Source organism: Mobula birostris, chromosome 11 (assembly GCF_030028105.1).
Source record: "Mobula birostris isolate sMobBir1 chromosome 11, sMobBir1.hap1, whole genome shotgun sequence".
Classification (NCBI taxonomy): Eukaryota; Metazoa; Chordata; class Chondrichthyes; order Myliobatiformes; family Myliobatidae; genus Mobula; species Mobula birostris.
Window position 1 is genome coordinate 49,297,474 of NC_092380.1, and position 25,104 is coordinate 49,322,577.

At 42.2% G+C, this 25,104-nt stretch overlaps 1 protein-coding gene across 1 annotated transcript in view; it reads left to right on the forward strand.

Moving 5' to 3' along the window:
• Positions 1 to 25,104, forward strand: part of f2 (coagulation factor II (thrombin)) — an 87,520-nt gene that overhangs the window by 22,126 nt on the left and 40,290 nt on the right. The window contains exons 3-8 of the mRNA XM_072272209.1: positions 10,409 to 10,433; positions 12,022 to 12,081; positions 14,701 to 14,806; positions 21,478 to 21,614; positions 22,829 to 23,122; positions 24,610 to 24,741. Of these exons, the coding sequence (XP_072128310.1) occupies positions 10,409 to 10,433; positions 12,022 to 12,081; positions 14,701 to 14,806; positions 21,478 to 21,614; positions 22,829 to 23,122; positions 24,610 to 24,741 (754 nt within the window). The remainder of the gene's footprint in view (positions 1 to 10,408; positions 10,434 to 12,021; positions 12,082 to 14,700; positions 14,807 to 21,477; positions 21,615 to 22,828; positions 23,123 to 24,609; positions 24,742 to 25,104) is intronic.

Genomic DNA, 25,104 nt, shown 5'->3' on the forward strand with positions numbered 1-25,104 from the left:
CTCTTTGTGAAGTATTTTCCTTAACGCGAATTGAAAGTCACCCTATTATAGCAGAGGTAATCCAAAGGGAAAACAGAAAAGACCCTACACTGTCTCAGGTCCACATGTCAACCAAAAATGTGGTGTAGAAATTTCAGTTCCCCTCCCCCATTTTTACCAGCACTGGGATGAATTTGCCCTTGATGGAGGTTACCTTATGTGGGGATTAGGAGTTGTTGTAGCAGCCAAGCTGAGAGCTAAAGTGTTAGATGAACTACATGCTGGTCATCTAGCCGTGGTCAAAATGAAAGCATTGGCTGAAAGCTTTGTCTGGTGGACTGGGATAGATAAACAGACCGAACAGTTTGCCATGCACTGTTCAGGATGCCAACATGTTCACAAGATGCTGAGCACAGTGCATATCCACCCCTGGGAATACCCTACATTTCCCAGGCAGAGATTTTGCTGGACTATTCATGGGAACAAATTTCTTGGAAGTAGTGGACGCAGCTACAAAATGGCCAGAAGTGTTCGCAATATTCTCCGCTGTTAATGTGTTGAGTAGCCCTTTCCCAAGGACTGGTGTTCCAGAACACTTAGTCAGTGACAATGAATCACAGCTTCAATCATTCCTGAAAATGAATGGAATAAGACATATTACATCTGCACCGTACCAGCCAGCTGCAAATGGCTTGGCAGAAAAACTTGTCTAGAGTCTAAAGTACGTACTGTGAGCAATCTTAGCAGAACACACTACGCTGACACTGAATCAGAAGCTCACCAATCTGATCATAGCAGATCACAGTGCAGCACACTCCATAACCAACAACTCATCAGCTATGCTGCTCCTGGGTCATCCCTTGTGCTCACGCTTGGACCTCCTCAAACCCAGTCTCAGAAGGATTATGCAGGACAAACAGCTGAGACAAATTGAGGTTTCCTCAAACAAGGAGGTTAGATGTTTCACTCCTGGACAAGCAGTCCAGGTGAGAGACTACAAAGGTGATCAAAAGTGAATACTTGGAAAAATTAAGGATAGAACTGCACCACTGTCCTACACATCATGGATTGTGTCTGATGTCAACTGGAGATGGTACCTTGATCAGTTCAAGAAAGCAGAGTCTATTGTTAAAGAAGAAAGGTGTCCTGCAGGTCCAGACTCAAGTCCTACAACCACCACAGAGGAGGTGCCAGAACCTGAGATTGTTTCACAGCCACAAAACTCTCCTGCAGTGTGACTCCCTTTGTCAGGAAAGACGTTATCCCACAAGAGTAAAAAATCTTCCACAGCAATTAAGTCTTTAGGCCTGAATGGGACAAGTTAGAATTTACTATGCTGTGGATGTCTATATACTAGTTGTATTATATGGTTCGTTTGTTAATTCGTTATGTGTCGTGTCATATGATGTAGGTGATCATGGTCTTTCTATGACCATAACTGTTCTTGGCAATGTTTCTACATAAGCGGTTTGCCATTGCCTTCTTCTGGGCAGTGTCTTTACAAGACGGGTGACCCCAGCCATTATCAGTACTCTTCAGAGATTGTCTGCCTGGTGTCAGTGGTCACATAACCAGGACTTGTGGTATGTAGCAGCTGCTCGTATGCCTCTCCACCAACTGCTGCCATGGCTTCATGTGACCGGACTGGGGGAGAAGCAGGTACTACACCTTGCCCAAGGGAGACCTGCAGGCTAGCAGAAGGAAGGAGTGCCTTACACCTCCTTTGGTAGAGACATATCTCCACCCCACCACCATAATTATATGGTTTAATTTGATATATGTAAGTTGAGATGCATTCAATATTGAGTTGGAATTTAGAGCAAAACAGGGAGGAGTGTTGTGTATTTAATATTTCAGTAATATTCTAAATAATCTATATTGTTTGATTAAGCATTCTTTGTTATTTACATAAATCGTCATGGAGTTATATGTAAAAGTACCTGAATAGCGTACTTCATTACGTCACCACGTCATACATGTGCGTCTCACTAAAATAAAAACCATATGCACAGAAGTTATCCCCGGCTCCTGTGGCTTTCTTCCAATTAGTTTCTAGAGTTACAAAACATAACAGCTACCACAAATGTATTCTCCCATTTGTACTTCTTCACCTGCTTAGCCACATCCCCAAAAATGAATCCAGAATTGTAACTTCTACCTGCACCCCACCTTCTTTCAGGTCTTGTTGCCTAGTAGCTAAAAATCTATCCTTGACTTGTTTAGAAAGTCTGTGCCTTAAATATATATATATGTATATTGTACACTGTATGCATCTCAGTTAATATTAGACTCATTGAACACCTGTACTCTCTCCACCCTTGTTTATGAGAGTGAACAGAGATTTGCATATAGGTTTGTTTCATAGACTCACGCAAGAAAACTGGCCTTTCTGCAAACTGAGTCTACACTGACTATCAAGCAACTGCTTACATGAATCCCAGTTTATCCTCTCCACATTCCCATAAACTCCACCCCCCCATACCCACCCTCTAGACCCCAAGATTTTACCCTTTGCTTACACATTAACTGGCCATTGTAAAATGCCCCTAATTTACCCAACCTGCACATCTTCCAAATGTGGAAAGGCACCTGAGCACCCAATCGACAGATTCAGAGGTCAAACCCACTTTAGTGGAGTTGTGACACAGCAGCTGTATTGTGCTGCCCTTAATTTGCTCTTCAATTTTCCTTGAGTTGCAGGGAGGCCTGTAATGCATACAAATAGCTGCAGTTGCCTCTTTGCAATTCTTCTGTTCAATCCATATGACAACATCTGATAAAGCTTGTGACCTAACATCCTGATCCACTGAGTTCCTCCCGCATTTTGTGTGTGCTCGTCACAGATGGGATTGCTTCTCGAACTAATACTGCTCTCCCTATGTTTTCCCTTCATACCCTCACAATTTATAGTCACACCTCTTTCTGTGTTACCAGCAAATTTTAATCCTTTACCCATCTCATGTAACATTGAGTGTAAATGGTAAATAGCTGAGGCCCTAGTGCTGACTGCGTTTCTCTAATTAAACTCATCTCCCACTTTTAGCCCATTGACTTAACCTGTCTGCTTCTGCAGTCTCTCCGTGTCCTATCTTTGTGTTACAGTAGTCAACAATTAAGATCCAATTTACTAAATCACTAATATAAATGGCTAAGTCTTAAAAACAAATTAATTCTTGGAGTGATCCTACCTGTTACAGCTTAAACCTGAAAATGAAAACCATTTATCCCTACTCCCTTTTCTATCATTTAGCCAATGCTCCATGCTCAATTCTGCAAGCCATACCTGTTATGTGGGATTTGCAGAACTATGATTCTCCGGATTAAGATGAAGATTGAAGGGCGGAGCACCAGTCAAATGAGAGGAATGATGAGATCAGATAGTGGAAGGATTTGTAGTCATATGGGGGTTAGGAGCCTTAGGGATCAGGACATAGTGCCCAGAACCAGCAGGAGTAGGAGGGTGATCGGTGGATAGAAGGTCAGTACTCCTATACAAGGCCTAAAGGATTAAAAATAAGTGTGGGGCTTACCCAGGCATGGTCTAAGCATGGTGCAAAGACTCATTTTCCAGGAATGCCAAACAATGGTTACTCCTGGGACAAATTGATCCAGTTTCCTCATTTGTTTTGTATCTCTCACAAAGCCTAGAAGTGCCCTGCTCAGTTTCCAGAGCAACACTAAGCCCAATGGAAATGACTACCATTCTACCTCAATCCTCATTAAGGCCACAAAGCAAAATGAAACTTATCACTGGCTCCGTCGTCCACTCAGCAGTTGAATGATGGCTGGTGACCTGGTGAAAGTAAAAATTGAAAAAGAAAAAATTAAAAATCAACTATAATTTCTATCTATCATATCAGCAGTTTAGCCACATTATTTCCTCAGAGGAAGCTTCTGGAGTGATGGAGGTGCTCTGCCTTCATATGTTGTCTTAGGGTTTAAGGAGGGGAGAAAGGATTATATCGTAACTGCTGATGGAAGTGTTGAGGATGATGAGGAGACCTTGGCTTTGATGAAACCTCAGATGGAATCTTTCCAACTCTCATCTCTCATAGGTAAAAGTTCAGTTGGGTGAGGTGGAACAAGAGTACCCATCACCCATGGGTTCAAATTATGACAACACCAGATCAAGAGGAACATATAAAACATGTGTAGGAGAGGCCTATTTTCATGATAGACATCTACCATGGATATTTTGGCATGATTACATGCACTAAGTCAGAGCCATTGCTCACAATTGTGGCACAAGTCACAGCTGTGGCTGTATGAATGAGAGCTACAGTGCACACAGGACTAATACACCCCACCCCAATGAAGAAGACTGTGTGGTCAGTTTGTGACATTAGTGTACAAAGCTGATTTGTTGCCTGTGCCCTTCACACCATTGGAATGCTCTTCTGAATAGTTTCTGCTCCCCAGGGAATAAGAATAACCCTCTTACTTTGCAGCTCTTTCATAAGAACCTCTGATGTTGCATCAGAAAATATTGAGAACCTCGATCTCCCTTGTTATGCTATTTCTGAATACCTCCAGAATCAGCCTCAACTCTAAAAGTGTGCCTCCATTTGTTATAGTGACAGTGCATTCTCCCATTTGAGGTGTTGGCTGGCAGGTTTTAACTAATACAGGCCAGCTTTAATTAATGTGTGCCTCTCACGATATTGACATGATTCTAAGATGATAGGCTAATAAGCAACATAGTTATTAGTTTAAGAGATAAAAGCAGTAGGTCATATTGGCCCTCAACCATTCAATAAAATCATATTTGATCCATTGCTTCATTTACTTTTCTGACCAATCTTAAAATCTCTAATTTTCTTCATGTTCAAAAACTAATTGATCTCAACTCTGATTATGCTCAATGTCACAGCTTTGTGAGGCAAAGAATTTCAAAGATTTACAATATTCTACCAAAAATAAATTTCTCTTGATCTCCTGGGCACAGTAGTAATGAGGAAAAACTATTAGATTAGCAGACAGAACTCTGGGATAATGATAGTTTGAAGCGCACTATGACACCTGGAGAAGTTAAATTTGAGCAATTAAATAATTCTTTAGTCCAAAAATAATAAAAAGCCTTTAACAGTAATCAGAACACCATTGGGTTATTGTCAAAATTCTTCTTTAGTATTTTCCTTCAGGGAAGAAAACTTGCTTCCCTTATCAAAGCTGGCCCAATTGTGACTGTGGGCTCAGCATTCTGGTTGAATATCCCATTTTGTCTGCCAGGGCAGTCTGAGTCCATCTAACTTACCAATTATTGGCCTGTAAGTTTGACGTTAGTGGTGGGTAAATTAATGGAAAGTATTCTTAGAGATGGTATATATAATTATCTGGATAAACAGGGTCTGATTAGGAACAGTCAACATGGATTTGTGTGTGGAAGGTCATGTTTGACAAACCTTATTGAACTTTTTGAAGAGGTTACTAGGAAAATTGACAAGGGTAAAGCGATGGATGTTGTCTATATGGACTTCAGTAAGGCCTTTGACAAGTTTCCACACAGAAAGATAGTTAGGAAGGTTCAATCGTTAGGTATTAATATTGAAGTAGTAAAATGGATTCAACAGTGGCTGGATGGGAGACGCCAGAGAGCAGTGGTGGATAACTGTTTGTCAGGTTGGAGGCCAGTGACTAGTGGTGTGCCTCAAGGATCTGTACTGGGTCTAATGTTGTTTGTCATATACATTAATGATCTGGGTGATGGGGTGGTAAATTGGATTAGTAAGTATGCAGATGATACTAAGATAGGTGGTGTTGTGGATAATGAAGTAGTTTTTCAAAGCTTGCAGAGAGATTTAGGCCAGTTAGAAGAGTGGGCTGAAAGATGGCAGATGGAGTTTAATGCTGATAAGTGTGAGGTGCTACATTTTGGTAGGACTAATCAAAATAGGAAATACATGGTAAATGGTATGGCATTGAAGAATGCAGTAGAACGGAGGGATCTAGGAATAATGGTGCATAGTTCCCAGAAAGTGGAATCTCATGTGGATAGGGTGGTGAAGAAAGCTTTTGGTATGCTGGCCTTTATAAATCAGAGCATTGAGTATAGGAGTTGGGATGTAATGTTAAATTTGTACAAGACATTGGTGAGGCCAAATTTGGAGTATTGTGTACAGTTTTGGTCACCGAATTATAGGAAAGATGTCAACAAAATAGAGAGAGTACAGAGGAGATTTACCAGAATGTTGCCTGGGTTTCATCACCTAAGTTACAGAGAAAGGTTGAACAAGTTAGGTCTTTATTCTTTGGAGCGTAGAAGGTTGAGGGGGGACTTGATAGAGGTATTTAAAATTATGAGGGGGATAGATAGAGTTGACATGGATAGGCTCTTTTCATTGAGAGTAGGGGAGATTTAAACAAGAGGACATGAGTTGAGAGTTAAGGGGCAAAATTTTAGGGGTAACACAAGGGGGAACTTCTTTACTCAGAGAGTGGTAACTGTGTGGAATAAGCTTCCAGTAGAGGCAGGTTCTATTCTGTCATTTTAAAAAAAAATTGGATAGGTATATGGACAGGAAAGGAATGGAGGGTTATGGACTGAGTGCAGGTAGATGGGACTAGGTGAGAGTAAGCATCCGGCACGGACTAAAAGGGCTGAGATGGCCTGTTTCCGTGCTGTAATTGTTATATGGTTATATAATTTGGTGTATTTGTAATGTCACACAATCGAAGCTGTCCTCAATATGAGGACAGAACATTCTTTCCATAAAGACTGTGCAGTGGTCACCTCTACTAAATATAAGTATTAGGTGAAGAAATGGTCAAGCAGTTCTATCCCTCCTGTAGGTTTATTTCCTAACACAGACCCAGGATTCAGTCAGCAATGATGCTACAGGCCATGATTCTTGGCGATGGATATTGATATCCCTGCAACCCGTGTCCTTGTTATTTGTAACATGGAGCAGCACTGATCACTCAGCTGAGGGAGAATGACAAGTTGTGGTTTGGAATCTGATGACATGGCACCGCGTACAATCAGGAGTTAATATTAAGAACTTACAGGGTTACTTGCTCCATCTCCATGTTGCCTCCCATCCCTCCACCAGGTCAGGTCAGTCCCAGGTACTGTGATGGAGGAATATGACACATGGTTTATAAGATATGATTCTGGTAAGTACACCTGTCTCTAGGATATAGCATGGTCTGTCCAATCTTATTCTTATACTCTACACCAACATGGCCATGTCTTACTTGGGCAATTCAGGGAGCATCTAATGATCGGTAACTCTCAGGTCACAAGACACATATAGGCCAGGCCAAATAGTACACATATTTCATCATTTGAAGGACATTAATAAAACTGATGGTTATTTACTAATGCTACTTTACTATCTATTTTTTCCATTTATTCTCATCTTATCCTGAGCTGCCATGGTGGGATTTGAACCTGGGAATTGAGATTGTTAGACTAGATTGCAGATGATCACTCCAGAGACTTAGCTATCTTACTCTTAAAAGTCCAACTTGTTATCCCGACATAGTGAGCCTGGGTTCTAGGCTCCTCTCTTAAGCAGCCTATTGGTATCTACCTTCATAATTCATCTCAAAATCTTGTACATCCATTGAGTTAATCTCTCATTCTTCCAAACTTGATTGTTAAAGCCTTACACAAGTTCTCCCCTCAAAACGAACCCCTCATTCCTGATAACAATCTGGTGAATTTAGACTGCACTTCAGTTAGTGGTTGCTGCACAGAGTAATTATCTTCATTAGAATTACTGCACCCAGCCAGTATTTTGCCTGCAGCGAGAAGCAATTATCTGCACCTGTTGATCAGAGCTGCTCAGTTTGGCCCCTGCAATTTTTCAATTATGCAAGTTTTCTTTGCTTTTCTGAACTTAGATTGAAAAGGCTGATAATTAGCTCCTTAGGTGCTGGCAAGGCCATCAGGAGTGGTGGAGACATGACTCAGAGTGATTCACTACCAATGTTCCCTCTAATTTTTAGTAGTCAGTCTGCGCAAAAATCTTACGTTGTGCAAATTTTTTTTCCTGTGACAAAAGTATGTGCGCACTGAATGCACATATGGGACAGTTTATGTAGGTTTACAAAATATTTGACATAAAACTGCACAGAATAACAACAAAATAACATACATATTTAAGTCACACACACAAAAAACGCTGGTGAACACAGTAGGCCAGGCAGCATCTATAGGAAGAGGTACAGTCGACGTTTTGGGCCGAGACCCTGCGTCAGGACTAACTGAAAGAAGAGATAGTAAGGGATTTGAAAGGGGGTGGGGGAGGGGGAGATCTGAAATGATAGGAGAAGATGGGGGGGGAATAGAGCTAAGAGCTGGACAGTTGATTGGCAAAAGGCATACAAGGCTGGAGAAGGGAGAAGATCATGGGACGGGAGGCCTAGGGAGAAAGAAAGGGGGAGGGAGGGAGAAGCCCAGAGGATGGGAAAGGAGTTATAGTGAGAGGGACAGAGGGAGAAAAAAGAGAGAAAAAAAGGGGAAAGAAAAAAATCATAATAATGATAATAATAAATAAATAAGGGATGGGATACGAAGGGGAGGAGGGGCATTAACGGAAGTTAAAGAAGTCAATGTTCATGCCATCAGGTTGGAGATATTTAATTTTTATCATATTTAAGTCACCCAGTTATTTTTCTCTCTCCTGTCTTTGGCATTTACCCATTCTTTGTAAACTCTATCTCGACTAATAGAACTTCCATCCCATTGATAGCTTTTGATTCTCATTAACATATCCAAATGACATTTAACTAAACGGTTTCTCAGCTTGTTTTTGAGTTGATTCATTAGGCTAAAACCTCGCTTATAGTCCACACTAGACGCAAGAAAGGTTCCCCCAATGTCCATCAACTGTGCAAGGTCACAAAACTGTTCATTTTGAAGTACTGTACAAATGCCACCATTTGAGCAAAGTTTGAAATCGGTTTGGATTTAATTTTTTCTTGCATAGAAAATTTGAAATCACAAAACTGTTACAATATTTTCAGCTAGAAAATTGTGATATTTTAGACATAAGGCATTAACTTTTTCATCGAAAAATGTGAAGTCACAATCTGCAATTGCAGAGAAATCAAAAGCTGACCATTCTTGTACCTCAACTTCGATCTCCTCTGAGTTTGATCGTTTTCACTTGCTCATCTGCACTCAGTCGTAACATGTGTAGCACTCTTGTAATGGGTAATGACGGGTTCTGTTGCCTGAGCTTTTGTACACCGTCCAAATGCAATTTATTTGCCAAATGACACTTCAAAGAGTCAAGTTTCCAAATATCATCCCACTTCTTTCCACTTGCAAATTCTCCAGCAACTTTCGCATCTCGACAATACAAACAGATAATTCCAGTTTCCGAATCATACATAAATATTTCTCGTAGCTGAACATTCATGACCTCATCAGCTTTCGGTGTAGCAGTTTCTACTATTTTGTTAAGCCATTCAGCTTTAAACAAATTTGCAGTTCTTTTGCACTTCACACCCTTCGCTTCTTTTGAATTCGACATAGTGAATCAATATTTTTTCCAATAAAAACTTAGTAAGCTATCTACAGGATTTGAAACAGATCTTTGTAAACTTTACAATATGAACACTGTCCGCCAAACATGGCTGCCGCCGTGATGCAGCTGTAAGACCGGAACAGGATAGGTGAGGTGACGTAAATTAGTGACGTGCATTGTGGTATGTGAAAAACCGACTAACTAGTTAACAGAAACAGTTAGCTAAAAGATTATTTTCAATAAGTATAATTATTAGTTACTACATTATTTTAGGTAACTAACCTTTTGTGCGCACATTAATTTCCTTTGTGCACTGGTTGAAAAGCGTATGTGCGTGCACATGCGCACAGCTTAGAGGGAACTATGATCACTGCTGTCAAAGCTCTGTGGGCACAAAAGCCAAGGTTAAAACCTCATTACATGAGGCATCATTGGATGTGAAGCTTGCTCATCTTAACCTGAGTTATGGTGGATTAGTGATTTGTCTGCTTTGGTTATTGTTCACTACTTTGGTACATTGAATGGCAAAAGAGTATTTTATGTGCTTTCACACAATACATTGACACTGGAAACATTGAGTACGATCAACAGGAAGGCATGGGTATTTGTAAAGCAGAGGTTGTTAGGTTCTTGATTAGTCAGGGCAGCAAAGGTTACGGGGAGAAGACAGGAGAACAGGGTTGAGGACCATAATGAACCAGCCATGACGGAATGATAGAGCAGACTCAATGGGCTGCATGGCCTAATTCTGCTCCTATGTCTTATGGTCTTATAGTTTGAACATTCCCGATGGTGGACTCCTAATTATGGCTAGATTGGGAATAACAGGGTCCTTCCCTCCGATCAAGAAGTAAGGAGAAAAAAAGATAGCTCAAAGGATATTTAAAAAAGGTGCATTATTCTGTTGTCTTTCACAGCAAGCAGTGTTCTAACAATTTTCTTCTCTTCTTCAGCGTGAGTTTTGGGGAAGTTATAATGGTAAGAAACTTTTTTCTGTCTCTTACAAACTGTGCATGATTTTCTGATTGTGCCTCACAGATTGCCCTCTGCCTCCCCCTGCCCCCTGCCCCCTGCTCCCTGCTCCCTGCCTGTCAATCTGATACACCCATCCCTCTGGGTTGCTATGATGAAAATACATAGAAAGAGCAGTCTTGACTGTGGGAAGTCTTTGAATAGGGGATTGTGGACTTTGATATACCTAACTTTGTGATGCAGAAGTGGGCTGAGAAGTGGCAGATGGAGTTAGGATGCAGAAGTGGGCTGAGAAGTGGCAGATGGAATTAGGATGCAGAAGTGGGCTGAGAAGTGGCAGATGGAGTTCAACCCGGAGAAGTGTGAGGTGGTACACTTTGGAAGGACAAACTCCAAGGCAGAGTACAAAGTAAATGGCAGGATGCTTGGTAGTGTGGAGGAGCAGAGGGATCTGGAGGTACATGTCCACAGATCCCTGAAAGTTGCCTCACAGGTGGATAGGGTAGTTAAGAAAGCTTATGGGGTGTTAGCTTTCATAAGTCGAGGGATAGAGTTTAAGAGTCGCGATGTAATGATGCAGCTCTATAAAACTCTGGTTAGGCCACACTTGGAGTACTGTGTCCAGTTCTGGTCGCCTCACTATAGGAAGGATGTGGAAGCATTGGAAAGGGTACAGAGGAGATTTACCAGGATGCTGCCTGGTTTAGAAAGTATGCATTATGATCAGAGATTAAGGGAGCTAGGGCTTTACTCTTTGCAGAGAAGGAGGATGAGAAGAGACATGATAGAGGTGTACAAGATAATAAGAGGAATAGACAGAGTGGATAGCCAGCGCCTCTTCCCCAGGGCACCACTGCTCAATACAAGAGGACATGGCTTTAAGGTAAAGGGTGGGAAGTTCAAGGGAGATATTAGAGGAAGGTTTTTTACTCAGAGAGTGGTTGGTGCGTGGAATGCACTGCCTGAGTCAGTGGTGGAGGCAGATACACTAGTGAAGTTTAAGAGACTACTAGACAGGTATATGGAGGAATCTAAGGTGGGGGCTTATATGGGAGGCAGGGTTTGAGGGTCGGCACAACATTGTGGGCTGAAGGGCCTGTACTGTGCTGTACTATTCTATGTTCTATGTTCTGTGTTCTAACTTAAAAAAAGTCTCAAATGCAGCCATAGGTGGGAAAGTGAATGTTTATTGTTCAGAAGAGCTGGTCTTCCTAAGCTATTGTAGGTGGTGGGATGAAAGGCATTTTTTCACTTCACAACTGAATATAAACAAGTCACTTACTCAGTAACCTCTTATGGAAAGATTAAATCATGTTGGTGCCTGCACATGAAGCAGACACCAGGTTTCCTTCACTAATGCAGATGAGTGAACCTGTTTGCTTTCATGTCAATCCAACAGTTTCATGACATTTTCTACCGCTACTAGATTTTGAAAAATAAGTTAAAATTTGCAACCAGCCACAGTGTGTTATTTAAGTACTGTAATCTTTGGGTTATTCATCCAAATGGACTGAGTCATATTCCCCCATTTCCAGTACTCTCAATTTGATACCATGTAATTCGATTGTAATATTATTGTATGCTTTGCTTTCAGCTTGTACTGAAGACAGAACACACAATACCCTTCCAGCATACCTGAGAGATTGTCTGAATGGTAAGTATCCAATGGCCCTCCCCACCCGCCTCATTTGCTTGTTTAACACAGAGCTTCAGACTTTTCACATCATGACAGAAAAATCATTAATCATAAAGTAGTTGTAAATCCCCTGTTGCTATAATTCTCTCCACAACTATTCTGAGGCACCACACACAAAATGCTGGAGGAACTCAGCATCTATGGAAGAGAGTAAACTCGATGGTTTTGGCCGAGACCCTTAGTCAGGACTGGAAGATTTAAACTTCTTAGGGTAGGCATCCTTCGAAGAGACTTCATAGTAGTAGCATTACAAACACGAGAAAATGTCCTGATAAAGGGTTGGATTTCCAGCGTCAGCAGATTTTCTTATCTTCTGAGGCACGTGTACACCACCTTTGGTTTATGTTAATCAAAGTGCAAATTGAGTAGTGGAAATCTGTAAATAGAGGCAGCAGTGTACGTACATCTATTGGTGCTTCTGGACACATCTTCAGTGATGTTCCTGGAATCATCGGGTGTTTCGGGTCTTTCAACATCATACAACCTCCTCCTGGTGACCCAGCTGGGGCTGATCAGACCCCAGCTTGTGTCCAGATGGCTAGCTACTTATGCCTCCATGGCTCCCCTCTTTTGAGCCACAGCCATTTTGAGGCCCTCTCTGCCGCATCAGTGGTACTGCAGATGGCTCTCCTCTTGCTCTCTCCCTCGATGCCCAAAATGCTGAAGGCTCTAACTAAAGAACGGGCTATGAATCCCCTAAAACCAACCTCCACTGGGAGACACCTCGCTCTCCATCCAGCCTGCTGACAGTTGCTGACCGTTCCTGTGTACTTGGAGAGCTTCCTTTCAAAGACCTCTTCCAAGCTATCTTCCCATGGGACTGTCAGCTCCAGCAGCACCACTTGCTTAGTAGACTCAGACACTAGGACAATGTCTGGTTGCAGGGTGGTGGCTGCGATGTGGTTGGGGAACTTCAGCTGCCCTTCGAGGTCCACCAATAGCTGCCAGTCCCTTGCAGAGGTCAGAATGCCTGCAGATGTTCTTTTGGCAGGTATTGGCTGCTCCCCAGCTCTGACAAAGGCAATGGTCTGCTTGGAGGGTCAGGACCGCTTCGCCCACTCAACTCCTGCGCTGACGGCTTCAGCGATGGTCTTCAGGACCTGATCATGCCTCCACCTGTACTGTCCCTCACCAAGCTTGGAGCACAGTGGGCACGCAGGTGACTCTGCCTTGCCCCATGTGTGCAGGTTTGATAGGCTTGAAAGCACATCGTACACTGCCTGGATGAGAAATTGGATGTGGTGTGGTTCGGCTTTCCAAAGATCAGCCCAGGTCACTTTCCTCTCAACCACATTCTCCCATCATGTCCAAGCTCCCTGTTGCTTCACTCCCACTGCCTTGCAGGCTCTCGTCTCCTCCACTACTGCTCTCAGCTCCTCCAGAAAATATTAAACACCATATGTAGGGAAAAGAAGGAGAATCCTATCTGCAGGCTGAGAATAAACGGGGAAGACATAAAACAAGTACAGAAGTTTTGCTACTTAGGAAGCTGGGTGACATCAGATGGCAGGTGCGACATGGACATCAAAAGAAGAATAGGGATGGCAAAAGACACCTTTAGGAGAAAGAAGAGTATACTGACCAATACTAAACTAGGCATGACAACCTGCCTCAGAGTACTGAAATGTTACGTTTATCCAGTTATGTTATATGGCTCAGAATGTTGGACAGTATCTAGTAACATGAGGAAACGAATTGAAGCAGCAGAGATGTGGTTTTTGAGGAGGATGCAAAGAATATCATGGATGAAACGAATATCTAACGAGGATGTCATGAACAGAGCAAACACAAAAAAAGAAATAATGTATGAGATCATGAAAAGGCAACGTAATTTCATTGGACACGTGATTAGGAAAGAGGAGTTAGAATGCACGGTAATTACGGGAAAGATTGAAGGAAGAAAGCAAGAGGAAGACAAAGACAAATGCTGATGGAGACAGCAGTCAGAGAACTGGAAATGAATACCAATGAATTGATCCTCTTGACCCGAAACAGGAGTGTGTGGGCCATGGCAGTCAAAGCTCAAGCTGGGCATGGCACCTGATGATGATGATGATGATGTAAGGAGAGAAGCAAAACTAATGTTTCAAGTGGTGATCTTCCATTTGAATTGAAGGATGCTGGAGATCAGCCTCGTTTAAACAAATGCAGAACACTAAAGGCAAAACAGTAAGTTGTTCATTTCCAACATCTTAAATTTACCCTTTGTTCCTGTTTGATCTGCTGTTTTCTTTTAGTAATTTAGTAGTTGATCATCATTGCAAACAGTACTGGATGCCTTAACAATTATTACTAAATGTCAATAGTTAGCACAGTTCCTGATGAAGGGTTCCGGCCCGAAACGTCGACTCATCGTTTCCACGGAGGCTGCCCGACCTGCTGAGTTCCTCCAGCGTGTTGTGAGTGTTGCTTTGACCCCAGCATCTGCAGATTATTTTGTGTCCTGGTTCATGGACCCATCTCCTAACAGCCGAACTGGACTCTTTGATCTTCTGAAGTCCCCTGGACAGCAGCTATGTATCCAAATGAAAAAGAAACAAAATGCAATGTAATTGAATTTATTTGTTTCTTTTTCAGGACAATGCTATAAAGAAGGTGGCCCAAGTTATAAGGGCAATATTTCAGTGACAATTTCTGGGAGGCAGTGTCAGAGCTGGTCAAGAAACTTCCCACACAAGCCAGAGTGAGTGACTGAGACAGCTTCCATTGATTGTAAAGTAACTGAAAGTCCTTGCATGCTTTATTTTGTCATGACAGCTTGAGTGTGTTAATTCCCATTTATCACAGGTAATTGTATAAGTAGCTGATATCAATGGCTTGGAAGCTGGTGGAATGTCATAGACTGTACTGACTGTTGACAATGATCCTTTTAGGATCCTTACTGGACTGCAGCCTTCTCACCTTCTGGGTGCTTCTGCCATTTCCATTCATTTCAGATTTCTGGCTTCTTTTCTTCGCTCCAAAGCTCATCAACTACAAACCCCATTTCCAGAAAAGTTGGGATATTTTCCAAAATGCAATAAAAACAAAAACCTGTGATATGTTAATTCACGTGAACCTTTATTTAACTGACAAAAGTACAAAGAAAAGACTTTCAATAGTTTTACTGACCAACTTAATTGTATTTTGTAAATATACACAAATTTAGAATTTGATGGCTGCAACACACTCAACAAAGTTGGGACAGAGTTAAAATAAGATTGAAAAGTGCACAGAATATTCAAGTAACAGGGGTTTGGAAGACTCCACATTATGCAAGCTAATTGGTAGCAGGTGAGGTATCATGACTGGGTATAAAAGTAGCGTCCATCAAAGGCTCAGTCTTTGCAAGCAAGGATGGGTCGTGGCTCACCCCCTTGTGTCAAAATTCGTGAGAGAATTGTTAGTCAGGTCAAAAGGAACATTTCTCAATGCAAGATTGCAGAGAATTTAGGTCTTTCAACATCTACAGTACATGATATTGTGAAAAGATTCAGAGAATTCAGAGACATCTCGGTGCGTAAAGGGCAAGGTCGGAAACCACTGTTGAATGCGCGTGATCTTCAAGTCCTCAGGCGGCACTGCCTAAGAAACCGTCATGCTACTGTGACAGTTATAGCCACATGGGCTCGGGAGTACTTCAGAAAACCATTGTCACTCAACACAGTCTGTCGCTGCATCCAGAAATGCAACTTGAAACTGTATTACGCAAAGAGGAAGCCATACATCAACTCTATGCAGAAACGCTGGCGAGTTCTCTGGGCTGGAGCTCATCTCAGATGGACCGAAAGACTGTGGAACCGTGTGCTGTGGTCAGATGAGTCCACATTTCAGCTAGTTTTTGGAAAAAACGGGCGTCGAGTTCTCCGTGCCAAAGATGAAAATGACCATCCAGATTGTTATCAGCGAAAGGTGCAAAAGCCAGCATCTGTGATGGTATGGGGGGGTGCATCAGTGCCCACGGCATGGGTGAGTTGCATGTATGTGAAGGTACCATTGACTCTGAGGCGTATATTAGGAGTTTAGAGAGACATATGTTGCCAACAAGGCGACGTCTCTTCCCAGGACATCCATGCTTATTTCAGCAGGACAATGCCAGACCACATTCTGCACGGGCTACAACAGCGTGGCTTTGTAGACACAGAGTGCGTGTGCTTGACTGGCCTGCTGCCAGTCCAGATCTATATCTTATTGAAAATGTATGGCACATCATGAAGAGGAGAATCAGACAACGGAGACCACGGACTGTTGAGCAGCTGAAGTCTTATATCAAGCAAGAATGGACAAAATTTCCAAATGCAAATCTACTACAATTAGTATCCTCAGTTCCAAAACGATTAAAAAGTGTTATTAAAAGGAAAGGTGATGTAACACAATGGTAAACATGCCTCTGTCCCAACTTTTGTTGAGTGTGTTGCAGCCATCAAATTCTAAATTTGTTTATGTTTACAAAATGCAATTAAGTTGGTCAGTAAAACTATTGAAAATCTTTTCTTTGTACTTTTGTCAGTTAAATAAAGGTTCACGTGAATTAACATATCACAGATTTTTGTTTTTATTGCATTTTGGAAAATATCCCAACTTTTCTGGAAATGGAGTTTGTATTTCTGATTGTACAACTCTGGCTCTAAAACAGTCTGTTTCCCACTGCTTCTGTCACACTGGCGGGGGCATTGGGAGCAAGGGTGGACCCAAATGCAAGACACATCTTGTGAGGTTAATTAGATTTAGTTTATTGTTTGATACCAGGAGAGCAAAGCAGAAGGAGGAATAGCGAACAGGACAAGGACTACGACTAGGCTGGGACCAAGGGTCTGGGCTTGGACTCGGAATCAGCTCCCAGAACTAGAGGAGACATGAAGAGGCTAGGGTATGGACTCCGAGCCAGAGACTGGGCAAGGACCCAGTACCTGGGTCTTGCCTTGGGCTCGGACCCCAGAACCAGGCATGGACATGACATGGGCTAGGGAGAGGAGGAACATGGAAAACAGAGCCTCGGTCTCGGGAGAGCAGGTACATGGAACCATCGACACATACACAGAACGGAGAGCCAGGACCCCTCCTTGGGTACAGGACATAGGGCCGGGACTCATGACCCTCCGGGGGGCAACAGCAAGACAGCCTGACTTACCCCACGGAGGCGAGTACAAGACAAGACAAAACATGACCCCCCATGGAGCAACAGCAAGACGGCCTGACTTACCCCATGGAGGTGAGGACAAGACAAGACAAACACCAAAGAACAACACAGTTCCTATCTAGCTCTAGCGATAGCACTAGACTGAGGTGCTGGCGAGGATTACAGACAAGGGCTAGAGGCGAGAGGGGCAGAGAAGGGATTCAGACAGGGTGGTAGGACAGGAATTACAGACTGCCAGGGCCAGGACATGACTCAGAACTGGGAAGCCGCCAGGGCCAGGACTTGACTTGGTACTTGAATAGCCCCGGAGCCAGGACTTGACTTGGAGCCTCCGGGTAGTGGCGAGCTGTCGACTCCGCTCGGGATCAGGAGACAGCGGCTCCTGATTCTCTCCAGCGGGTTAACTGACGGACCCACCTCAGTAAGGAAACTTTGCAGGCTTGCTTCGGCGAGGTAACTGGACAGGGTTGCTCCGGTGAGGAAAATGCGAATTACCGGCACTCGCTTTGGCAGAGACTAGGCTTGCTCCGGCCAGATGACATCGGCACACCGTACCTTTGATGACTTTGCAGACGCTCTTGCACCGAACGGCTGAAAGCCGGAGACTATAAACTACCAGTTCAGCTGAGCGTTAATTGCCTCTAATCACCAAAGCCGAGGGACACGGGAAAACAGGGGTCGTAACGTAAACAAGGTAAACTTAAAGTGACCCCGATCCGGACCATGACAGCTTCGTAATATGCTGATCTAGAAAATATCTCATTTCCAGTTCATGAATTCATCCTGCCTATTATCGTCATTAATTTAGTTTGTCTGGTCTTTATGCTTTTTGAAGTGCAGCACGATTATTATACTATCCATATTACATGCACTCTAATTTCTTAATTTATACTTTTCCCTGTATTACTGCTACTCTGGAGCTTACAATGTCTCCTGCACCTAATTGTTTCTTTGCTCCACCAAAACCTTATTTGATTTTCTGTGCTCATGATGCTTTCTCTCTACATCCTTTATCCTGGCCTTTAACACCAGACCTATCCTGGTTCTTTTCTATATTGATATCTCTCCCAAAACTGGGAGATTTCATTCCCAACGTGGGGCACTTTTCAACCATGACTCTAATTAATCATATCCATTTATTTCTATTTGTGTCTTTAATTCATCTTTATAGTTATCAACTATAAAAAGGTTTTTAGTTTGGCCTTTTAACTGTTTTTCCATTCTCAGATTGGAACGATAACTGGTACCCTCCCTTCTTGGCAGATTCTAGTTATTATTACCTATTTTGCCATATGCACTGCCAGTAAAAACATTTCTCAAAAACATAATTTTATTGAAAAACATAACTGCAAATTACTTCACAATCACCATGGAACAAGCCACCCAGCAGATATTCAGACCTCAATCCTGGAATTCTGTTTTTAAACTTTTTTGTGTCTCCACTCTTTTACCTTCTATAGTCCTTAAAGTGCCCTTCCTTAACTAAGCTTTTACTCATTTATATGAATATCCACATTTTTGGTTGTTTTTTCTTGCTTGATTTTTATTCTGTAAGGAGCCTCGGGGTTTTTATCAATCAAATGCTACAAATGCAGGTTGCTGCTCGACTAACACTGGGAACCTAAAGGTGATCTTACGAAACATCCAAGATGACATGAATTAGCTCAAGAAGCAAGAATGTCAATTCAGAGTACAACCTTTCATTTATCATTAATCAGCTCTGCTTAGGCCACATCTGGGCTATTGCATATATTTCTGGTCGCCCCACTAAAGGAAGGATGTGGAGGTTTTGGGGAGGGTGCAGAAGAGGTCTACCAGGATGCTGCCTGGTTTAGAGGGCATGTGCTATCAGGAGAGGCTGGATAAACTTGGGGTGGTTTTCTCTGGAACGTCCGAGGCTGATAGAGGTTTATAAGATTATGAGAGGCAGAGATAGACTGGACAGAGAGTATCCGTTTCCCAGGGTGGAAATGTCTAATACCACAGGGTGTGCTTTGAAGGTGAGAGGGAGTCGGTTCAAAGGGGATGTGAGGAGTAAGTTTTTTACTCAGAGTGGTGGATACTTGGAATGCACCACCTGGTGTGGTGATAGAGGCAAATACATTAGAGGCTTTTAAGAGATATTTAGATAGTCACCTGAATATGAGAAAGATGGAAGGATATGGACATTGTGCAGATAGGAGGAATTAGCTTTTGGGGGTACAGCACCATATTGTGGTCTGAAGAGCCTGTTCGATGTTCTATGTAACAGGCTACTTATTAGAATACAGAAGGAATCCATTCAGCCCACATCTGATCCCCTTACCCCTCTCTTTATATCTGTATCTGCCGGCACCTCACATCCCCATCAATTTTACCTTATTCCAGCTCAATGCACCATGTAATAATTTGATCTGTATATCCTGTATGCAAGGCAAACTTTTCACCCTATCTTGATACATATGACAGTAATAAAGCGATGCCAATACAATACCAATTCTTTCCCCACTTACAAATTCCCAATGAAACTAGGGTTTAATTCATCAGCTGAGAAGCCCACCAACAATCATACCTTTGGGATGTGGGAGGAAATAAGCACTCGGGTGATATTACGTGATCACAGAAAGAAAGTGTATACACCACTACAAATACATCTGAGGTCAGGGTCAAATCCGAGTCACTGGAGCTGTGAGATCCCTTCTCTCTGCTTTCCTTTCCACTTTGCCTTTCTCATCTAATCATCGAGACACTAGCAAGGCTGCAGATGCTATGAATTTGAAGCAACACAAACAATATGCTGGCAGAACTCAGCAGCATGAACGGGCCGAGACCCTTCACCAATCCTGATGAGGGTCTCGACCCAAAATGCCGACTGTTCATTTCTGGCTACAGATGCTGCTGACCTGCTGAGTTCCTCCAGCATTTTGTGTGTGTTACCCTTTTACACCTGGGTCACTGGGCATGCATGTCTAGGTTACTGTTTTCTTTTGGGGCTCACTTGGTGTGGTTGGCTGTGGATTTAGTATAAAAGGCCTTGTTTCAAGGTAGCTGAGTCCCAGGCTGCTGTCTCTTGTGTAATCTTTCTTGATATCCCTGAGGAAGTAGTACATGTCACTAAACTGAATTGTGTCAGCTATCTTGTCCTAGCCATATCTGATTAGCGGGCCGAATTTCAGGATGGAAGACTTCGAATCTTGGCTGCTACAATGAGGAGGAGTAAGAGTAAAGCTGGGGGTAAAATCATGTTCACAATATTGTGGAACAAAGAATTATCCTCTGGGAAAAAAAAAGCTGTACCTTCTATGAAAAAGAACTAACATTATTTGTAAAGAATATGCAATTCCTTTGTAAATGGACAAGGCATCGCAAGTGGTGTTCTTGCTAAGGTATCAAGTTAAGGTGTATGAAAGAGTGTAAAGCCTCCATGTGGGGAGGAAAACCAGTCAGGTATCTCCATGGTATTTTATTTATTTATTTGCTTATTGAGATACAGTACAGGATAGGCCCTTCTGGCCTCTCAAGCTGTACCGCCCAACAATCCCCCAATTTAACCCTAGCCTAAACATGGGACAATTTACAGCGACTAATCAACCTACCAACCGGTATGTCTTTCGACCATGGGAGGAAACTGGAGCACCCAGAGGATACCCACATGGTCATGGGAGTACATACAAACTCCTTACGGTCAGCAGTGGGAATTGAACCTGGGTGTGTGAGGCAATGACAATGGAAAGAGATTTCTTGCAAAGGAATTTTGTAGGATGGAAAATGCCTTGAGGACAGTAGTCCCGAGGTTACCCTGTGCAACACACTGGACTGACTGTGCAGAAAGAGTTCAGCCAGTATAGGTGGAACAAATAGTTCACAAGAGTGAGTGCTGAATTCCCAGGATATTGGGCATGACTGAGCTTTTAATTGGAAAAATGGGGCAGGCAGAAAAAAAGTCCCAAAAGCTAACAGAAATATATTTAAAAAGAGTGTATATAAATTACTTTGGAAGTTTTCAAACAAGGTGAATGAATCAAATTCTTAACCGCAGTGCAATCATGTTCTTAGAGCTTCATTAACCTCCAATGAGGCCAACAACCACCTACAAGAGCTTGCGCAATTCAGAAAGGATGCATTGGACAGGAAGGGAGCATGTAGTTGGCATGGTACTCGATAAACCTCCCAACCTGGAATTAAAGCTAAATTGCAAGCATCCAATGACTTTAGTTTTCTCAGGACTAATCAATAATTTATGTCTGTACATTCAGATATAATCCAGTGACACACAACAACTCGAACCTTATTGATAACTACTGCCGGAATCCAAATAACAGCCAAAGTGGACCATGGTGCTACACTAAGGACCCAAAAGTTAGAACAGAAATGTGCTATATTCCTCGCTGTGGTGGGTTTCATTTTTTATTTTGTTTCCTTAGATATATCCCAATCTGTAAAATGTGCATTTTTGCGACCATTGTATGTATTTTAACTTATGTTATTACAGAGATACGTTAACATAGTAACATGTAATTTGTAAAATTCTGAAACAGAGTAGGGTTATACCACCACACTCGTGGTCATAAACAAGGTCAGTTTTGTCTGTGGTTAGTAATGTTTTGGTCCTTTGGGAGTGCAGGCACATAAGGATTAGCAGAAATTGCTGTTTAGAACAGACTAGTTAATTCCATATACAACAAATATTGCCTTACATTAGAGAATGATGTTTCTGGTGGTTGTTGTAATACTTCCTTAATCGACATGCTTATTTCATTTAATTTAAGTAAAGCTTCTATTTTTTCCCTTTTGCCATTCCGTAATGAAGGAAGGCACTAGTCACTCCATCACAAGCAGTCACCCATTCTTTGGCTGAGTTCAGCATGTTGAGACGTAAAATCTATTGGATTATATAGCATTGGGATGATAGAATTGGGTCCCACTCAGGCTCAATCCTGTCCCCACCCAACATTCAGACCCAACTGGTTTGAGAGAGGCTGCTGGAATATAATTAGGTTTACACATCTTGTATAACCTGTGCCCCACTGCTCTGACATTTGTCCCAGAGATGCTGACTCCTGCCTTTTTCTCTTCTGACTCAGAGCATTTTATAGAGGACGGATCTGCAACCTTCTCATACCTCCTTTAGAAACAGTTCTGTAAAGCTATTGATTTAAGGGAATGGAATCAGCATCTTCTTTTGCGCATTGAATCCCCATTGGGTGTTGTAATACTTCACTAAACAGGGTAGGCAGTGAAGCTGTCTGGCTTGCCCAATTGATTCAACCAACTGAAGATTTTCATGCGCTGGCCATTTAGACAAATGGTGAGGACAACAGTGAGCAATCTCACAATAGGTTTGGTTTACAATGAGATTCCATTTTCTGCAGGGTCATAGAAACATTATGGAAGCTGGCCTTTATACCCATGCAGTACATGGTAACTATTGAGCACCCATTTTTGCACTACTGTATGTGGCCACACAAGGAACATGCAAACTCCACACAGACTGCACTGAGTTGCTGGAAATGTTGGACAGCACCTTTACTAATAGGTCACTGTGCTGCCCATCTCAAGGCTAGGAATGTTCAGTTGGATCTTATAGATTTTTGTTTTAAACTTCAGGTGAAGCTTGGAAACCATTGCCAACTCTGCCGCCCGAAGAAAAGCCCTCTACTGATTGCGTTCCAAATCAAGGAAGAGACTACACAGGAACGTTGAATGTAACCATAAGTGGAAAATATTGCCAGGCTTGGAGCTCACAATCTCCTCATAAGCACAATTTTACCAAACAAAACTATCCCACAGCAGGTTTGGAAGCAAACTATTGCAGGAATCCAGATGAGGATGATGAAGGTGTATGGTGTTATACCACTGACCTGAACACAAGAACGGACTACTGTAAACTTAACTACTGCGGTAAGTTGGTTGCTGGTTCTGTTTGGGAACTTAGCATTGACAACAATGCCCTATCAGTTTTGTGTAATAATGCATACTACTTGTGGAAATACAGGGAGTTACATTATAAGTTGATGATAATCAGTGACAAGTTAAATATTGTTTAATGTCACAGGAAATATTACATTATGCTTTTGAGTTCAAGAGAATTGTGTAGAAAGGGAGTTGAGGTCTACTTCATTGACCTCCTTGAGAGACGAATGGTATGTAACAATAACGGGATTGTAGAGAATCAGTCATCAAATCATCAAAAAGTGTTTGAAGTGTTTGTAAACGGTAATGAATCTCTGGAATTCTCTGCTCTGGAGGATGGTAGAGACTAGATCATTGAGTGCATTTAAAGAGGAAGGTGCTACATTTTTGAAAGATCAGGTTATTGAGGGTTATTAAGAACTGGCACAGAGAGCAGATGAAGCTCTGGGTAGATCAGCCAAGATCATATTGAATGGAGGGACAAGCTCGTGGGGCCAAGTGACCTTCTGCTGCTGCTCCTGTTTTCCCATGTTCTTATCTGATCACTGTGCTCTCTGCAAGAACCTACAGTTCATGCCATTGAATATTTATAAGGTAAACAAAGAGAAGTCAAAGGTTTATTGACAACTAAATTCATATGAACCTAAGGGTAAATCAAAGGAAAATGTTGGAAACACAGAACATTTCAATGGGCGTGTGCACTGCAATAGATATATTAATGATTCAGCTCAGGACCAGTCATGTGGAGGTTGAAAAGAGCCCATTGCTAAAATCATTCTTGAGCCTTCTATGTTGTTTATTGTAACAGCCAATTGTCCATCCCAAGACCACCTTCCTACCTGATATTATTGGAGGAGATAACAAAGAATTCTTTGGAATTCTCTACCCCAGATGGCTGCTGGTGATTGGTCATTTTATTGGCAATCAGCTTAATCTGTACTGACAGATCTACACATAATTCAGTAGGGTCCAGCAAGCTCTAAGTCTGCAGTTTTTCCTTAAGGTGGAATAAGCAATGATATCTCAACAGCAGAAAGTCTGTCCATAAAGCAGAAAGGAGGAGGAGCGAATTTATTATTGGGAGCCCTTTTTAATTCTTTTGTGACTCTCAAGCTGGTTACACATGTCAATAATTCTTCATAATCTGTGGTATTTTACTCCCCTCTTTTTCAACTAAAGTATTTACCATTCATTCAGTTTTTGTTCTGTTTGTCCAGATATGAAGAATTCCAAACACTCACAGCCCTCCCCCCCACCCCCACCCCCAAATCTGATCCCAAATGCCTTTTCCCAGCCATCCACAACATCTGGCTGAATTGTCTTTGCTAACTTTCAGGCCTGCTCCTTGATCACATCATTAAAAAAAAACATTTTGGCTATAATTATACTACAAGGATAACTCCTTTCTAGGTTTCAAAGATTCACAGCCCTCCACCCACCTCAGCTCTGATCCCACGTTTCTTTCTGACTATTAGATGATCACAAGGATCCATTTGAACCTCCAATGTTGGAAGAACTAGAGGCCCAGAATACATTCGCTGGTCGAACAACTAAGACTGAGTACGCGACCTCATTCAATCCAACATATTTTGGTAAAGGAGAAAGTGGTAAGTTCAGACCGCTTTTTATCACTGATGTTTAAATGATTTGTTATAAGAATCAGCCAATGTAATAATGACCAGGGAGACACAGAGAGAATCTGTAATTACCAACAAGTACCTTTATTGTCTCAAAGGAAGAACACGTGAACTTACACAACCAAATACCTGTGTGCACATGTATTAAGTTTTCCCTGACCTTCCATAAACAGTCAAAGAATAGAAAATATAATACCAGTTAAAAAGGAGTTCCTGTTGCTGGCCGTATGTTCCTCATGGTCCCGTTTCGAAACTCCAAGTGTCCATGGAGCAGCTCACATCCATGATGGTGAACCTCTTACCAAGTCATCGCTGTCTTCTATGTGAAAACCT